The 16,230-nt window shown below is 33.8% G+C and overlaps 1 protein-coding gene across 1 annotated transcript in view; it reads left to right on the top strand.

Annotated features, from left to right (window-relative positions):
- Nucleotides 1-14,522, top strand: part of LOC144963084 (uncharacterized) — a 68,372-nt gene extending 53,850 nt beyond the window's left edge. The window contains exons 37-46 of the mRNA XM_078896718.1: nucleotides 363-580; nucleotides 1,262-1,636; nucleotides 2,725-2,866; nucleotides 3,745-3,906; nucleotides 5,143-5,263; nucleotides 6,582-6,669; nucleotides 7,329-7,479; nucleotides 11,029-11,204; nucleotides 12,101-12,214; nucleotides 13,214-14,522. Coding sequence (XP_078752844.1) covers nucleotides 363-580; nucleotides 1,262-1,636; nucleotides 2,725-2,866; nucleotides 3,745-3,906; nucleotides 5,143-5,263; nucleotides 6,582-6,669; nucleotides 7,329-7,479; nucleotides 11,029-11,204; nucleotides 12,101-12,214; nucleotides 13,214-13,318 — 1,652 coding nt within the window. The 3' untranslated portion in view covers nucleotides 13,319-14,522. The remainder of the gene's footprint in view (nucleotides 1-362; nucleotides 581-1,261; nucleotides 1,637-2,724; nucleotides 2,867-3,744; nucleotides 3,907-5,142; nucleotides 5,264-6,581; nucleotides 6,670-7,328; nucleotides 7,480-11,028; nucleotides 11,205-12,100; nucleotides 12,215-13,213) is intronic.
- Nucleotides 14,523-16,230: the final 1,708 nt, after the last annotated feature.

Here is a 16,230-nt window from a genome sequence, read left to right as displayed (position 1 = left end):
TCAGTATGTCAACATAAAAATGTGTCAAATTAATTGATGTAGTGGAATTCTTTTATTACGGTGATAAAGATAATATAAGCATTTTGGAACTCATCAATATTTAGATCTTATGTCAAAATGTCATTTAGGTAAAACGATAGAGGTTAACAGGAATAACTGATTACCGGCAAAATTTTACCCAACTTAGTTACAAGACAACATGATTTACTCTTATTCCTGGGACTCTTAATGGATTTTTTTTCTTCAGAAATCGTTTAGCATTACCGAAACGCGTCGAACGTGTTGTAAAAGGATTATGATATGCATTATGATATGCATGATCATTTGCTATATCTCATGTTACTTATTTCTCCCATCCCCAGCCACTGGTTATGTCATCGGTTCACAGACCATAATAACATTCGACAACACAAGATTGGACTTCTTAAGCAGTTGTAGCCATGTTTTGGTGAGAGATATGCTCAATGATGATTTCTCTGTTGTCCTCAACTATGACAGAAATCCTGTCCGTAATGGAATTAAATCACTTTGCTTCAGCTTTGGTAAATCTCTTGCCTTGGAAGTCAGCAAAGATTATCAGGTTAGTTGCCATTTCATTATTATTATTATTATCATCATATAAACATAATATTACCATTTCATACCAAGGTATTTAATAAAAATACTACAAATAAAATCGTTTGTAAAATCCCAGTATATTCCTAATCATCATCTTCCCTAGAAATAAATATATACGAGGTTTTTAAAAAAGTTTTCTTTTAAAGAGATAATTATGCAATATGGCTAACCCTTTTGCATTTCTTGTTAACGACAAATCAAATTCAATTTTGTGTGGGTTCTAGCTATATAGTCTGAATCTATTTTTTAAAATCGTAAAATACTTGACACCACTTTCTGAGCCTATTAGTTTCGTGAAAGTTTTAAAAAAAGATGACGGGCCTCAATAATGCATTAGAAATTAAAGCTTAATATTAAATGTTTTCAAAAGATTAATAAAGCATTAGCTACATATCCTTTTCCAATATAACGAGGTACGTATGAAACTATGTCAGACAAAGAATGATAAATACAAGAAAAGGACATCCTTCCAAAAAGTCCGTCTGCCAGTCCAATCGGGGCAGGCTTATTTTTGGGATGTTTATTTTTTGTATTTCTCTTTCTGTTTTGTCTGGCACTGTTTCATACACGCCTTTTTCATATTTCTACCATACATCCATGCTTAATCCCTAATTTGTCACTTTGGTTATCTTTTCCAATGAAGCTAACGGTGAACGGCATGGAGGCAGAGATGCCATTTGTAAATGATCTCGTCAGGGTTGTGAGAGACAGGGACACCATCAGCGTAGAGTACGTCAATGGTCTTCAAGTTGTCACCAACCCACGCATCGACCTTCACAAGGTAGTCTTGAGTGGCTGGTTCCATGGCCGCACAGCAGGTCTGCTCGGAATTTACGACAACGAGCGACACAACGAGGTAGCCATGATGGATCGTTTGGATGAGTTCGAAGTGAACCGTAGGTCTTGCAACAGCAAAAATGTGGCTGCTCGCCCACAGCCTAGCGATGACATCGATGGACTTTGCGCCGAACATTTCCAAGATACGACAAGCTCAGAGTATAAATCCTGCTTTAGACAGGTAAGTGAAAAATGCTTTTCTAGTTCTTAAAACTATGTCGAAGAGTTTATCTCTTTCAGTTTATTTGTCAAAAAAAACAACAACTCAATTTAAAATATGTAGGTATATTTGGTTTTCAATTTCAACAATGTGTTTCAAATTTAAAGTGTTTATAATCTCAAGCGTTGTTTAATGACATTTTTTTTCCTGAAGATTAAATCTTTATCCCTGATCATCAGGTTGATCCCCCATTATATCCATATGTTATCCATTTAGCGATCCATCATTATATTCATATTAATATATGTATATTAGATTGATTCATCACTACATCCTAATCCACAAGTCATAATTATATTCATATCTGTTCTCTTGATCCATCACTACATTATCGATATCCATTAGACTGATCCATCATTAATTCATATGAATTTGGTCAATCTATTACTGTATCCATATCCATAACCAATAGGTTGATCCATCACTATACCCATATCCATAAAGCTATCCATCACTATATCCATTAGGTTGATCCATCACTATTTCCATATCTATATCCATTAGGTTAATCCATCACTATTTCCATATCTATATTCATTAGGTCAATCATCACTATATCCATATCTATATCCAATAGGTCAATCCTTCCCTATATCCATATCTATATCCATTAGGTTGATCCATCACTATTTCCATATCTATATTCATTAGGTCAATCATCACTATTTCCATATCTATATCCATTAGGTCAATCATCACTATTTCCATATCTATATCCATTAGGTCAATCATCACTATTTCCATATCTATATCCATTAGGTCAATCATCACTATTTCCATATCTATATTCATTAGGTCAATCATCACTATATCCATATCTATATCCAATAGGTCAATCCTTCCCTATATCCATATCTATATCCATTAGGTTGATCCATCACTATTTCCATATCTATATTCATTAGGTCAATCATCACTATTTCCATATCTATATCCATTAGGTCAATCATCACTATTTCCATATCTATATCCATTAGGTCAACCATCACTATATCCATATCTATATCCAATAGGTCAATCATCACTATTTCCATATCTTTATCCATTAGGTTGATCCTTCACAGTTCATGAGAATGTGCCAGGTTTACATGGCAACAATGGATGAGGTCCAAGCCCTAAGGAAAGTAACAGAACAGTATCGCTTAGTCTGTGTCGATAAGGGGATTTTCCTGCCCTCCTTGGATCGATATGGTCAGTATAGAAATCAAGTGGTCACACACACACAAAAAAACCAAACAAACATATATATATAATATATCCGTAAATTCATCTTTGGTAGACACTCTTTACCTTAAATCTTTGGTTTTGCTTGTTCAAAAATAGATTATTGATATTGAGATTATTTAAACAGGGAGAATATTATACCATTCTTAAACCCATTGGGGTAAAATGATTTAATTGTTATCCACGGCTTTGGATATAAATGCAGTAAACAGTGTAGGCATCGTAAGATTCCTACGATTTTAAACACTTTTATGATCAAATATAAAAGAAATCTTTCAGAACCATGAGACCCATAGAGCCGGAGCTTATCCCGGTTTCTATAGCTTGAAACGGACAATTGCAATTGCTTGCTGTCCTTTGGATAGGACGCTTGTCTATCGCAAACTACTTTCCACCAGATCTAACAGAACCAGCTACCCAATCACTGATGGGTGGACAGGAGGGTCAGAAAAAATCTCAACTGCATCGGGATCTATATTGGTCCCTTTGCATGTAAAGCGAGAGCTCTAGAAACTTATGACAGATCAACTTGATTTGATGTCATGTCGAGATGAATCGAAAGCTTGGAATGTGATTTGATTTATTGATTAATTTTGATATTTTTCAATGAATGAATGTAGTTTGCAAAGCTTCAGAACATCTAGATTTTCTATGCCTAATCATTTTTTATTATTATCATGTCTTGTTTACATAAAACAAGAGTAGAAGTCTGAGGGTCAAATCACCATTATTTCTTATAGGTAATATCAAAATATTAACCTACTTATATTTTTAAAAGATAATCCCATGACATATTCACAAACATGAGAAAATGCACCTCATATTAAGTCATGATATATTTACAGAAAATCCGCTGAACTGTGACTCTCTTGAAATGCTGGATGAAGGCAAACTCAAGAAGTCTGCTGATGTTGTGTTTGTTGTACAAGATTCAAAATGTAATCAATGGGCTTCCTCCTCTCTGAGCAAAATGGTCACGGAAATGGACAAAACCCTAACCAAGGCTGGTAAGTTAGATGTATCTCTTCGTAGCCATCGTTATGTTATAGCCTGATACTGAAATCCAAAAGGACTGGCTATTTGACGTCATTATTTATTGGTTTTTGCACCGCCTAGTGAGTTGTCGTTAGTAGAGCTCATGGAAACAAGTTATTTAATTGGTTGAACTATTGAATACAACTCACGATTTGTTTTCTTTTGCGGCAAAAGGCTGGCATTTTGACGTCATTTTTTGGTCAGTATCAAGCCATAACTTTACGAAGGCCACGATCTCTTCCATTTCGCCCATCTTTCAGTTTTCGTTGAATTCAATTATTGCTATGAAAAGAAAAAAAAATTTCAAAACTTTTGTCCGGAAAAATTGTCCTTCAAATATTGATCGATTGTCAAAATCTCTCAAATATGGGATTTCTTTGAAGTCATTGGCTCAGTGTACGTTGTTGACTCAGTGGCACGTTATCTCGTGTTGTAAAGATATTAATCGATGCTAGGCAAGATCAGTGACTAGGTGGGTGACAATGACGCAAAAACTCCAAGCACGGTTTTGTGTCGTTGGTTAATGCATTTTATGCTCTCAACTCAGGTGAATGTGTAGCTGGCTATAGGCAGTACGAATATTTTTTAAATGCTAGTGCAAAAATACTGCTGACAGGTGACTATTACTATATGAAATGAAAATTTTATTTTTAATGGCTACTGGGAGGAGGGGGGGAGGGGGGTAGATGAAGCAATTTGAAGCCCATTGGGCATGGTGAATACGTGCGAATTTGCTATGTAAATCTTCATATTTAATTTTGATCTAGAGTGTTTCAAATGACCTTAACTTGTCAAAAAGTTTAAAAGCACGCTTTCTTGAAGTGAAAGAACCATTAACTTCAAATAGAAGAATGTCAGCTTAAATCAAATATGGACATCTTAGTAATAGATAAAGATTTAAAAAACAATCACGAGAGAAATTGAATCTTAGAGCTTTTGTTCTCGATACATTTACACCTGAGTGGTGAGAGTGTGTGAGTTAAATGCTTTCTCCAATGCCGACTCAGGGAGGAACTCGAACCTTGAACCTTCCCATCCGATGACTAGTGTCATGTATACCACAAGGCCACATAGCCGCTGGTACGGAGTTATCCCGGTCTTTTCTTGAGTTAAGTGATGTCTTTTCTTGAGTTAAGTGATGGAGAGAAATGTTTTCATTCAGGATAAATAAAAGGAAATAATCGATTTATCTTTATTTACTTTTCCAGGAATAACCAACAACCGATTTGGAATGGTTGGTTACAATGGTGATGACGTCACAGTCAGAACAATTCATGGAAAACACCTTGGACAAGCCAACTCATTCTTGAAAGCTGTTGAAACTTTGAAGTAAGGTGGTGTCGCTGTTGATAACTTTGAAGAAAGCTGGTGTTGATGTTGTAAATTTGAAGAAAGCTGGTATCGGTGTTGAAACTGAAGTAAGGTGGTGTCGGTGTTGAAACTTTGAAGAAAGCTAGTGTCTGTGTTGAAACTTTGAAGAAAGCTAGTGTCTGTGTTGAAACTTTGAAGACGTTTGGTGGTGTCGGTAGATAATACTTTTGCTTTCCAATATTGGCAAAATCTTGAGCTTTAAAAAATAAATTTGAGCTTTTAAATATCCCAATTTTCACTAAACGTGCCCAAAGCGCTTTACAAGGGGTCCCTAGCCAACACAGCAACACTTAACATCTGGGACGAGACATGATGCCTGTAAGGATATATTACATTTTATTCGGAGAGAGTCAACGCTATCAACGGTCAAGTGCTCATTTTTACAAATGAGTACGGTAATATAATGTGAGTAAAGAGCCTTTTCCAAGGTCTCAACTATGCGCCGCTGGGGACTGAAATCTAGGATGTTCCGATCCGAAGGCGAGTGTCATACCACTAGACACATAGTCGTCACATTTGTGACAATACAACTGAAATAATGTTCTTTTTCAGATATTATATTTGGGTTATCAATAAAATTAGAAAACATATATTTGTGTTTGATCTATTAGAACTGTAATAATAATTATATATTATATTTGTTGAGCGCTCTTCATATCACGAGGATGTGCTCAGAGCGCTTAACATTCAGGGGCTTAACAATTCAATTTCGAAAACAACAAAGTCTTAAGAGGCTTTTTAAAAACATCTTCCGATGAAGAATGTCGTATTTCTTTTGGAAGTTTGTTCCAGAGGGTTGCGATGTTTCTAGAAAAGGATCGTCCTCCACTGTACCCAATATTGTGGGCATTGCCTTTATGAACAAAATCAAACATGACATAATGTGCTTATTGCTTTAAATTTTAAGTTTTGAATTTTTTTGGGTCTTAGATGGATGTGAAATGTTGGAAAAAATCGTAAAATATGTTGATAAGGAGAGAGTTAAACACTATATATATATCTTATCTTGTCACAAATTTCAAGTATGTTAAGCGTGGCCAATTGTGAAAGGATTGCAGCTCTTTCAGACCTAACAGAAAGTACTTTTGAATAGGAACTGCCTCCTATCCGAAAGATAGCAGGTATTACCTATAGTTTGAGAATTGTTGATAAGTCTGGGGGGTCATCTTGATGATCGGTATTTAAAGTAATAGCTTTCTGTCTTCAGTGAGAAAATCTATATAAGGCAATGTATTGCAATAATTAATAATAATGTCTAAAATATTCTGTTTCCTAGATTGGAGAGTTCAGATGGATCAGGTGATTTGGTGACAGCAGTAAGAATGGCTCAGGATTATCCATTCCGTGGTGGAGTCCCAGTTAAGGTAAGATAATTTGTTATGAAATATTATGGTCTACACAAGTGGCTTGATCTCACTGCAGCGGCTTCTAATGATCTCATACTGTAATATTATGATGCTCAGGCTAGAACTCGTTACCGCATTCATGTACAGTTTCGAACCCGCCCAGTAGCCTGGTCATAAAACAAAGCTCAACCAGAGGCTTTGTGGTGTCCAGCTAATCATGAGGCTACAGCCTTTGGGGCATAGATGATAATGGGCATATCCCAAATGACACCCGCGTCTCATAGGTAGATTTTCTAAATAATGTAGAGCAAAAAAAAAGATAATAGTCGGTTTGAGTTATAAGTAGGTTGTTAGATAGAGAAGTAATAAGAGAATGAACATAAATTTTTAAAATTAGGGAGCTTTACAATTTGAATAAAATTTTGAAGAAGACACCCTTTTGTATTTACACTTTTATACTTTTCGCCACTCCAGCCGAGTATTCAAATGACATCTTTCGAGTAAAGTAACATAAAAAATTCTTTCCCAAGAGAATAATGATGAGACTCAAACATGATAGCTTTCTGACCAATCTGATCACTAACAACACTCAACATTGATTGACTTTGTTAGACGACGAGATACAGTATCTACTCAGTCATTTATGGTATTTTAATGTATAACTATACATCTTTCAGATCCTCGTTATCGCCCCTTGCAGATCGTGCCAGGTTAGCATTCTTGAGAGTAACCTTGACAACGAACTGAAGGACGCCGGGTTCAAGGTTCACATCCTGCAAGACCAAGGATTCTCTCTACTAGGACACGATAAGTCACCCAGAATTTATGGTGAGACTCTTCATTGGCGTTCAAATTATTTGAAAGCAATACATAAAGGAAAGAGATTTGAGGTGTTTTAGATATGAAATGACTCTTTGCCGGACAATGATGAATGCTAGTCAATGTAAAAAGAATTTTTTTTCACCTTTCATAGTTTAGAATGTATAATGAAAATATTTATTTCATTTTTTTTTTCACGAAAATTACTCATTGTGTTCTGCTTTTTTTCAACGACCATCTTTTCTAATTTATATTAGATTTTGCCTGGATAAATCATGATTATAGAGACAGTTTTAAAAATACTTTGTAATGAATTTGTTCTTTGTGAATAGTTGAAATTTGCCAAAGGAAACTTTGATTGTCTGGAAAAATATGTTCGCACCTTTCTGTATTTCATTTAGTTGATCCTTTTCTATCATGAGACCCCGTGTATGGAATTATATTCCCAGAACCATCGAGGAACAGCCAACTATTAATTATTTTAAATCGAAACTAAAGCATTTCCTTTTCACGTCTGCCTATTTTTAATCCGAGACCAAGGATTACTATACTGAAAGGATTAGCATGTGAAATCTTCAGCCCCCGCTAGTGGGGGCCATTGGTTGGATAACGATTTCAAGCAAAACTACTACTTTTCTGCCTTGGTACAATTTCCTTGAATGCGCAATAATTGATAAGTTTTAAATAATATTTCTTATATCTTGAATGATATGAAAATATATAAAAAGTAGTGAACTATCAACAATTTTACTGGAAAGTATGAACTATTTTTTATGACGCCCTCTTACAAATTGAGTGATTGGGTTTGTTTTCATTTTTTTAAATCGAAAGTACGAATCTGCTTTCAATTGCTTTTAATAACTAGATAGATCTATGGCTAATTTATCGAACCAGAATCTTTGAAAAGTGGTAAGTACCAATAATAATTGCGTAATAATTATTATTTAAGAAATGTTTAGAATTAGCATCTGGCTGTAGTTCCTGCAGACGATAGATAGACCCGTTGTCGTGCTTGCTCTGTCGAGTCGCACAGATTCAGATATGATATGGTGATCAGACTGACATCCTGATTCGGATTTGTTTCTTATTTTATTATGGCTTGTGGCTTTATATTCATATCTTTTTTTTCTATATGGTTAACTGATAAATATTGACTTAATTGTATTAGTCTAGTGTATAAGTCTAGAGGGCCCTTTGCTCGTCACGTCAACTTCACAACTTGAACTTGAACAGTCCTCACTAACAATACTAACAACAGTTGCTAGATAGATAGTAGTCATTGCTATTGCTAGATAGCTAGACTAGAATAGTTAGTGGGTCTGATATTACCATATATGATGGAACTTGGACTCTGAATATATAGTTATGCCCATTACATGGATCTGGTGTTGCTGATATGACTGTCAATCGTATGGGACTAGTACTCTGAATATATAGTTTTGCCTCATTGATCAAACTGATCTGAGTCTGAGATGTTACTGTTACAACAGTTACACTCACCCAACTCAATCACTCTAATTATCTCTGTGACTATGGGAGGGAATTATGGATCCATTGACTGAAAGGATTGTACTAGTAGTCTGAATATATAGTTTTGTCTCAATGATCTGAGAAGTAACTCTATTAATTAACTCTTGACTACATGGAAGGGAACTATGGATCTGATTCTGATGCTACTCATTGACTGTAAGGAATGAACTATATCTAGTATAGTAGTCAGATTTTTTATGAATGGCGCATGTTTTTCTAGTTTTTCTCAGATGTCCTTCTATCAAAAGTTGTAAAACTTTGCGTCAACCTCCGAATCAATTTCTATTAACTGAATAAAAATTTTGGCCCGTATTGTGATGCCATATCACAAAAAAGATTTCTTCTTCACGACCTATAAAAATCTACTTTAAAACCCCTGTCATAAAATTAGAGATTTTACTCTGCTAAAAATGTAAACATTTTCGCACCACAAAGTAAGATGAATTCATCGTTTTTCAAAATAATCTTGTGACACGGTAGTTCCGGCTAGTGGTTATAAGTTCATATCATACTATTTTCCGAATAAAAGCAACACACATTAACTGTTATAAAGTAACAACTAATGTAGTTTGCATCCCATTTTGACTTTGTAATTTATTGCTTTTTATTTACATCACGTCACAATTACCGAAGACTGATATGAATCTCTAGCTTTAACTCATTTGAACTAGTGATTAAATACTCAAAATTGTCAAATTAACAATGAACGTTTATATTTAACTTTGAAAAATTGTATCTATGCATGAACGTTTCACACAGCATTTTAAGTTTTCTTTTAAACCTATAAGCTCTTAAACAATACGATATGATACGGAATCTCTATCGGTTCCTCTCTCGTAAGGCTGCGAAAAGAAGTCCACTTTTATCTATCGATAAGTCATTAATTAAAGAGGACAGCTATGGAATTGGAATTTCACATTCAACCGTCAGTTTTGCATGTTATTGTTGTTGAACACAAGCACATATTTGTGGAAACATTGTATCATAAATTGATGAATTTCTACTTTTGACTGGTCTACATTACATTTATGTAATACTCTTTGGCATAAAGAACAAGCTATTTCTCAAAAATTTGAAATCAAAATAATGTTGGAAGCGCGTAATGTTCACTTCCATTTGTATTCATCAATAACGTATATTGCTTGTTATAAAATGTAAACATGTCTGTCGTTCCTTCATATTCGGATTCTGTACGAACATCATATAAGTTTCAATTAACCGAACATTCCATTTTAACAAATTCTTTCAAAATGGATAAGCGGAAAATCATATTTTTGACACTATAATCATATTTAGATTCCAATACTTACTAGTTATCGATTTTAATATAGCTGTAATAAGTGAAATTCTTTCCTATTGTTTTAAAATTCGTGAAAAAATATATTTTACTAGGACAAAATGATCCAGAGGTTCATACAAATTTTTGCAGCTGTACATTGTGAACAGCTGAGAAAAAGAAGACAAAGGTGCGCCCCTTATTAAAAAATCCGACTATTGTATCCCTTAGTAGATATTTTGGTATTCATCTTTTTCTTGGGATCATCCTCCGCAGATTACCTCCCTTTGTTGATATTTTACATCTCCTTTCCCCTTCATATAATTATTCACCTTCATCTTCATCATCATTTTACATGTACATTCATTAATCAAGCTTCTAAAGAAATCATCCTGAATCAATCACTATAAGGTCAGTTTTTAGAATATCTAACTACTCATCCTTTCCGTTTCTTGGCTACTCTTATTCACTGCTGATAATAATAATCATTAAATATTTTTTTGGACCCAGAATTCACAATCACTCTCTAAAAAGGTAGATCTTGCCATATAATAATGCCCCTGCTGTTATTTTGGTGTAAATTTTCTCTATTTTTTGTTGGCCCCCACAAGCGTTGCCTGAAGATTCCATATGATTGTCCTTTCAGTATAGTTGTCCTTGTCCGAGACATACTATATGGTCTTAACCCTATATGTGAATATTCGATTGTGTGAATTATCTTTAAAATATTTTTACTCTTTTTTCCAATCAAGGCATGAACAACAAGCGAGTGATCAGTAACCGCGCAACTAACAGTCTTGCTCCCTCTAGCTTGACCTTGACTTACGATGACTATTGCAGCACCATGGCCAGCACGACCGATGGTTCTGTATTTGACACAATTCACTTGAAACAAAAGAAGGGCAAAATACAGAGAGAATTCATTAACGTATGTAACCCTCACTCATAATATGTTTGTTTTTTTGTTGGTTTTTTGTGTGATAATGATTTTAACTAGATAACTGTCGTACTCTGGAAAGACACTTATTTTAAAATTTGATCAGATCACTCAAATATTGGTCGATTTAAATTACCTTCATCTTAGCAAACACTCTCAAACCCGGGACCTCACGAGGACAATATTTGATTGGTTAGTCTAAACGTATGCATGGAAACTCGTCATAGCCAATTATCTATTTAAAACTATTTATCTGTCTATGAAGACAATAAAGGTATAGTGTGGAAAATAAACAAACAAACAAGATGAATAGAAAAAATTGATGTTAGTTGTGGAGAAATAAAATATTCCTAAAGGGTGCTGTTACTGAATAATTCCAAGATAAATTATGTTGACCAAATCTCGATATTTGTGTCTATAATTACCACATTTCGATTTTCGTATCTGTGATTGTGTCTTTTTCCCAAATCTCGACTTTTTGCTCATTTGAGATTATACCTATTTACAAAATTTTGACTTTTATAGTTTCTGTAATTGTGTTTCATTAGCAAGCCCCGGCTTTTGTGAGTGCCAAAGCAAACGTTGGGTGGATCTGAGTATAAATATTTTCAGTTTATTTTTTGCCTGGTTGTAAAAGGGCACTTTACATTAATCATTTCATTTTTGTCAATGGTCATACTGTGACCTACGTTCACACATTTAAAGTTCTGAAAATCAGACTCAATTTTGGGATAATTTAACATTGTAATAATGGACCACGTTTTGCGTTGGTTTTAGATAATTCCTGTTACAAAAAAAAAGTCCATAACAGTTGGATCATCAGATTCAGGTGGTGGCAAATGTAGTAATACTGATCTGATTATAAAACCTCACTTTGATTATTTCAGGCATTCGCAATTTCGGTGAAGGACACGATTTCCATCCCTGACTGTCAATTATGCAATTGTAATCCTGACACTGAGAATCTGGAATGCAGAAGTTGTTCTCGCAATTTCTCATCGGTAAGATCGAAATGATAATATTATGTCTATTTATCCTAGGTAAAATAATACAACATCCACCAGCTGGATATAGCGTACCAATACACAAAACTATATGTAATGTTAAGCGTTGGGAGTCTGTTTGATAAAGTTTAGTGAGAGCTAATAAATTAAATAACTGTCTAAAAATGATAACAAGGAGCTTAATGGCATCAACTTTGTTCCATCATTTTTCAATTACCAAATTCCTCTACTTCTCTTACTGCCAGTGTGACTAAACTATTTTGGAAGTGACGTTAACACTTTAAAAATAATAACATCTTTCTCTCACCAACAACAGCGTTTCTCACCAATTCTTCTTCTTCTTCTTCTTCTTCTTCTTCTTCTTCTTCTTCTTCTTGTTCTTGTTCTTCTTCTTCTTCTTCTTCTTCTTCTTCTTCTTCTTCTTCTTCTTCTTCTTTTTCTTCTTCTTCTTCTTCTTCTTCTTCTTCTTCTTCTTCTTCTTCTTCTTCTTCTTCTTCTTCTTCTTCTTTCTTCTTCTTCTTCTTCTTCTTCTTCTTCTTCTTCTTCTTCTTTTCTTCTTCTTCTTCTTCTTCTTCTTCTTCTTCTTCTTCTTCTTCTTCTTCTTCTTCTTCTTCTTCTTCTTCTTCTTCTTCTTCTCTTCAACTCATTAGTATCTTATATTATCCGCTTTATTACATTTGTTATCAGCACGGTTACCATCACCATCATCACCATCATCATCATCATCATCATCATCATCATCATCATCATCATCATCATCATCATCATCATCATCATCATTTACCATTAATATCATTATTATTATTATTATTATTATTATTATTATTATTATTATTATTATTATTATTATTATTATTATTATTATTATTATTATTATTATTATTTTTAGTATTAGTATTATCGTCATCAGTATTATTATTAATATTACTATTAACATCAAAAACTTTCTACACTATTATTTAAACTAATAAAATATTAATCCATTTTCATCCACAGATGAGCAAGCAACCTGTACTAGGAACAAATTATTACAAAGCTCGCTACCTACAATCCCATCACCATCCCATAATATCATCAAACCTTTTAATGTTTTGGCCTTAAATTGGCTCAACACTTTCATTTGGACCATAACATTTTTAGTTCAAATATCGATCGATTAGGGCGCCTCCCAACTTAACAACAAATATGAAACATGAGACTTCAAATAATACTGAGTTGTCTTTATTTTATTACTTTTTTGTTTACAACGTTTTGGGTCATCTCAAAATTGATCGATGGTTGAAGTATGATTTCTCTGGCCATAATCATAAATACATAAAAGTATTTTGTCGGTATGCGGCAGAATTGAAAATTTAAGGGATGAAAATGTCATACATCTTTCAATAAGCGCATTCTAACATTCATCACATTTTATTTTTCACCACGCATTGAATAAGAGAAATAAACTTTTTTTAAAAAGAAGTCAATAATATTATTTTCGTTACAATGGCAATTTACTTGTAAATATATAGTCCATTTATGTTTGTAATCTGTAGTTTTTAAATGTAAAGTTAATTCATATTAGCTATGTCTATTTATGATGTAATTCAACGATTTGACTATTGTTAACAACTTCCATTATAAAGATCCATGATAGTTGGATTAATGATTGTTAACTGAGTAAACTTACCTTCCTTATCTTTATATATTTTATTTTTCATAGAAAATAGTTTTTTCCCCGTACAAAATGGCATTATAATTATGGTTTTATCTTGTTACACTGTTTTGTCAGCGTGTTATTTAAATTCTTTCTAAAGATTTGAAATGGAAAAAAAAAACACAAACCAACAGGTTACAAATAGTCTATATACTATTGTTTGTCAATCCCTTTATAAGACTACAATTGTAAACAAGTAAACTGAAGGGAACTGTTAAGACTAAAATATTTTACTCAAAGTTCTCTTCAACTTGAAAAAAATTGAGAGCATTGGAATTTGGCTGTGGCTATAATCTAATATTTTGTTTAAAGAATATGACCATCAGGTACTTAATACTTTTACATTCATTTTATTTTTGGTTGTTGTTGTACATTATTCAAATCATTATTTCTTTAAAGCTTATACATCTTCATAAGCTTTTTTTTTGCTTCGTCTATTTATGTAATTAGATGTGTAAAACGTTTCGTTGTGTGCGAACCTTTAAATCTATATTTACTTAAAATGATTGAATATGTATCTATATAAGTATGACAAATTAAGATAGAAATTAAGATGAAAATTATGAATATGTCACTTTAAATGAATAATAAAATTTCGTGTACTAAAAACTGAGTAAGATTCTCTCTCTCTCTCTCTCTTTCTCTCTCTCTCTCTCTCTCTCTCTCTCTCTCTCTCTCTCTCTGTGTATGTGTGTGTGTGTCTCACACTTTCTCCCTCTCTCCATCTATCTCCCCCCCCCCTCCTCTATATTAATCTATCTATATATCTATCGCCCCTCTAATTATTATTGTTATTATTGTTATTATTATTATTATTATTATTATTATTATTATTATTATTATTATTATTATTATTATTATTTGACCAGTGTTGTGGTCCAGTGCTATAACACTAGCCTTCGGACGTGTAGATCCCTGGTTCATTATATGGAGGACAGTTCTTTCAACATTGCATGTCCTTTCAAAGGCCAAGGGTTAGCAAACAATTGTTACTCTACGTTTAAAACTACAAAATCCAGGATAAACTAAAGCTCCACTGGCTTTATGGTTTTGATTGAAATTTATGAAATTAGAAATCGAAAAATGCGTCCCAAATGATAAGTAACAATAAGTAGCAAAATAACTACCATTACACATTCTAGGGGGGTTTAAAACCAGTACCATATGAATGATTATGGAATAATGGAGGAAACCAATACCCCAAAACACTACACGCGTTTGTAGCAAACTTTAACCAAAAAAAATAAATGGTGTCAACCGTGTAAAAACTGCTCTAAGTTCCTGACAAAAACCCCCCTTAATAACAATAAGAAAACATCAAGAACTGCATAAAATAAAAAGGTTTAAAACGATTCATGAAACGAATGATTTACCTATGAATTTCAAAGACACCACGATTCATGACGAGACAATTTTTTTCTACACTACGCTTGAAGGCATTGCAAGCTGTCTCCATGGAAACGGCGCCATCTTGAGGTGATATTGATATAGGGCTATAAAAACGATTGGAATAAATAAATGAATGCATTTGAAATGAAATTCTATAGGAAATTCTCCACATTCCCTGGACAGCAAAGAAAACTAATATAAATGTGGAAGAGTCCCTGGGCATTGGGGAGTCATATCTCATCAAGATGATACAGAAACTAAAACTTGCCTTTTTTGGACATATCAAGAGACATGACACGTTTGAAAACTTTTTTCTAGAAGGTATTGTGGAGGGTAAAAGAGAGAGAGAGAGAGAGAGAGAGAGAGAGAGAGAGAGAGAGAGAGAGAGAGAGAGAGAGAGAGAGAGAGAGAGAGAGAGACCAAGAAGAAGATAGTCACGACAAGACATCAGCGAATGAATGAATAATCCAGTGACTGAATATGGAAGTGTAGCGCAAGACTGAAGCGTGATTCGGTTGGCAGTTACGGAGGTCACGTCCATCAGGGATAAGCCATGATGATGATAGGGCTATAATCTAGGTGTTCAGTATATGTCGGCTATAATCATTCCCAAATCTGTTGCGTCAACAAATCAAAAACAAAATTATGAAAAATAACCAAAAATAATTTGAGAAAAAAAAATGCCAGTAGCGATTCTCATTTTTTGGGGGGCGCGAACAGTAACATTATTACGATGGAATAATGAAAACCCTTACTTACGCTTTGAAAGTCAATTTGAGCTCCCTCCTAATTCATGCTATACGACCTTTCTTGTCGTATCGCTATGATTGTTTGTGTTGACTTAAAACCCATATAACAACATAGCGTATGTAGAAGGAACTACTCACATTTTGCGAGGTTTTTTCCTAGCCATGCAACGATTCAAGGT

The sequence above is a fragment of the Berghia stephanieae genome, chromosome 1 (genome assembly GCF_034508935.2).
Source record: "Berghia stephanieae isolate SIO BIC M18660-M18661 chromosome 1, UCSD_Bste_1.3, whole genome shotgun sequence".
Classification (NCBI taxonomy): Eukaryota; Metazoa; Mollusca; class Gastropoda; order Nudibranchia; family Aeolidiidae; genus Berghia; species Berghia stephanieae.
This window is presented reverse-complemented; position numbering and strand designations above follow the sequence as displayed.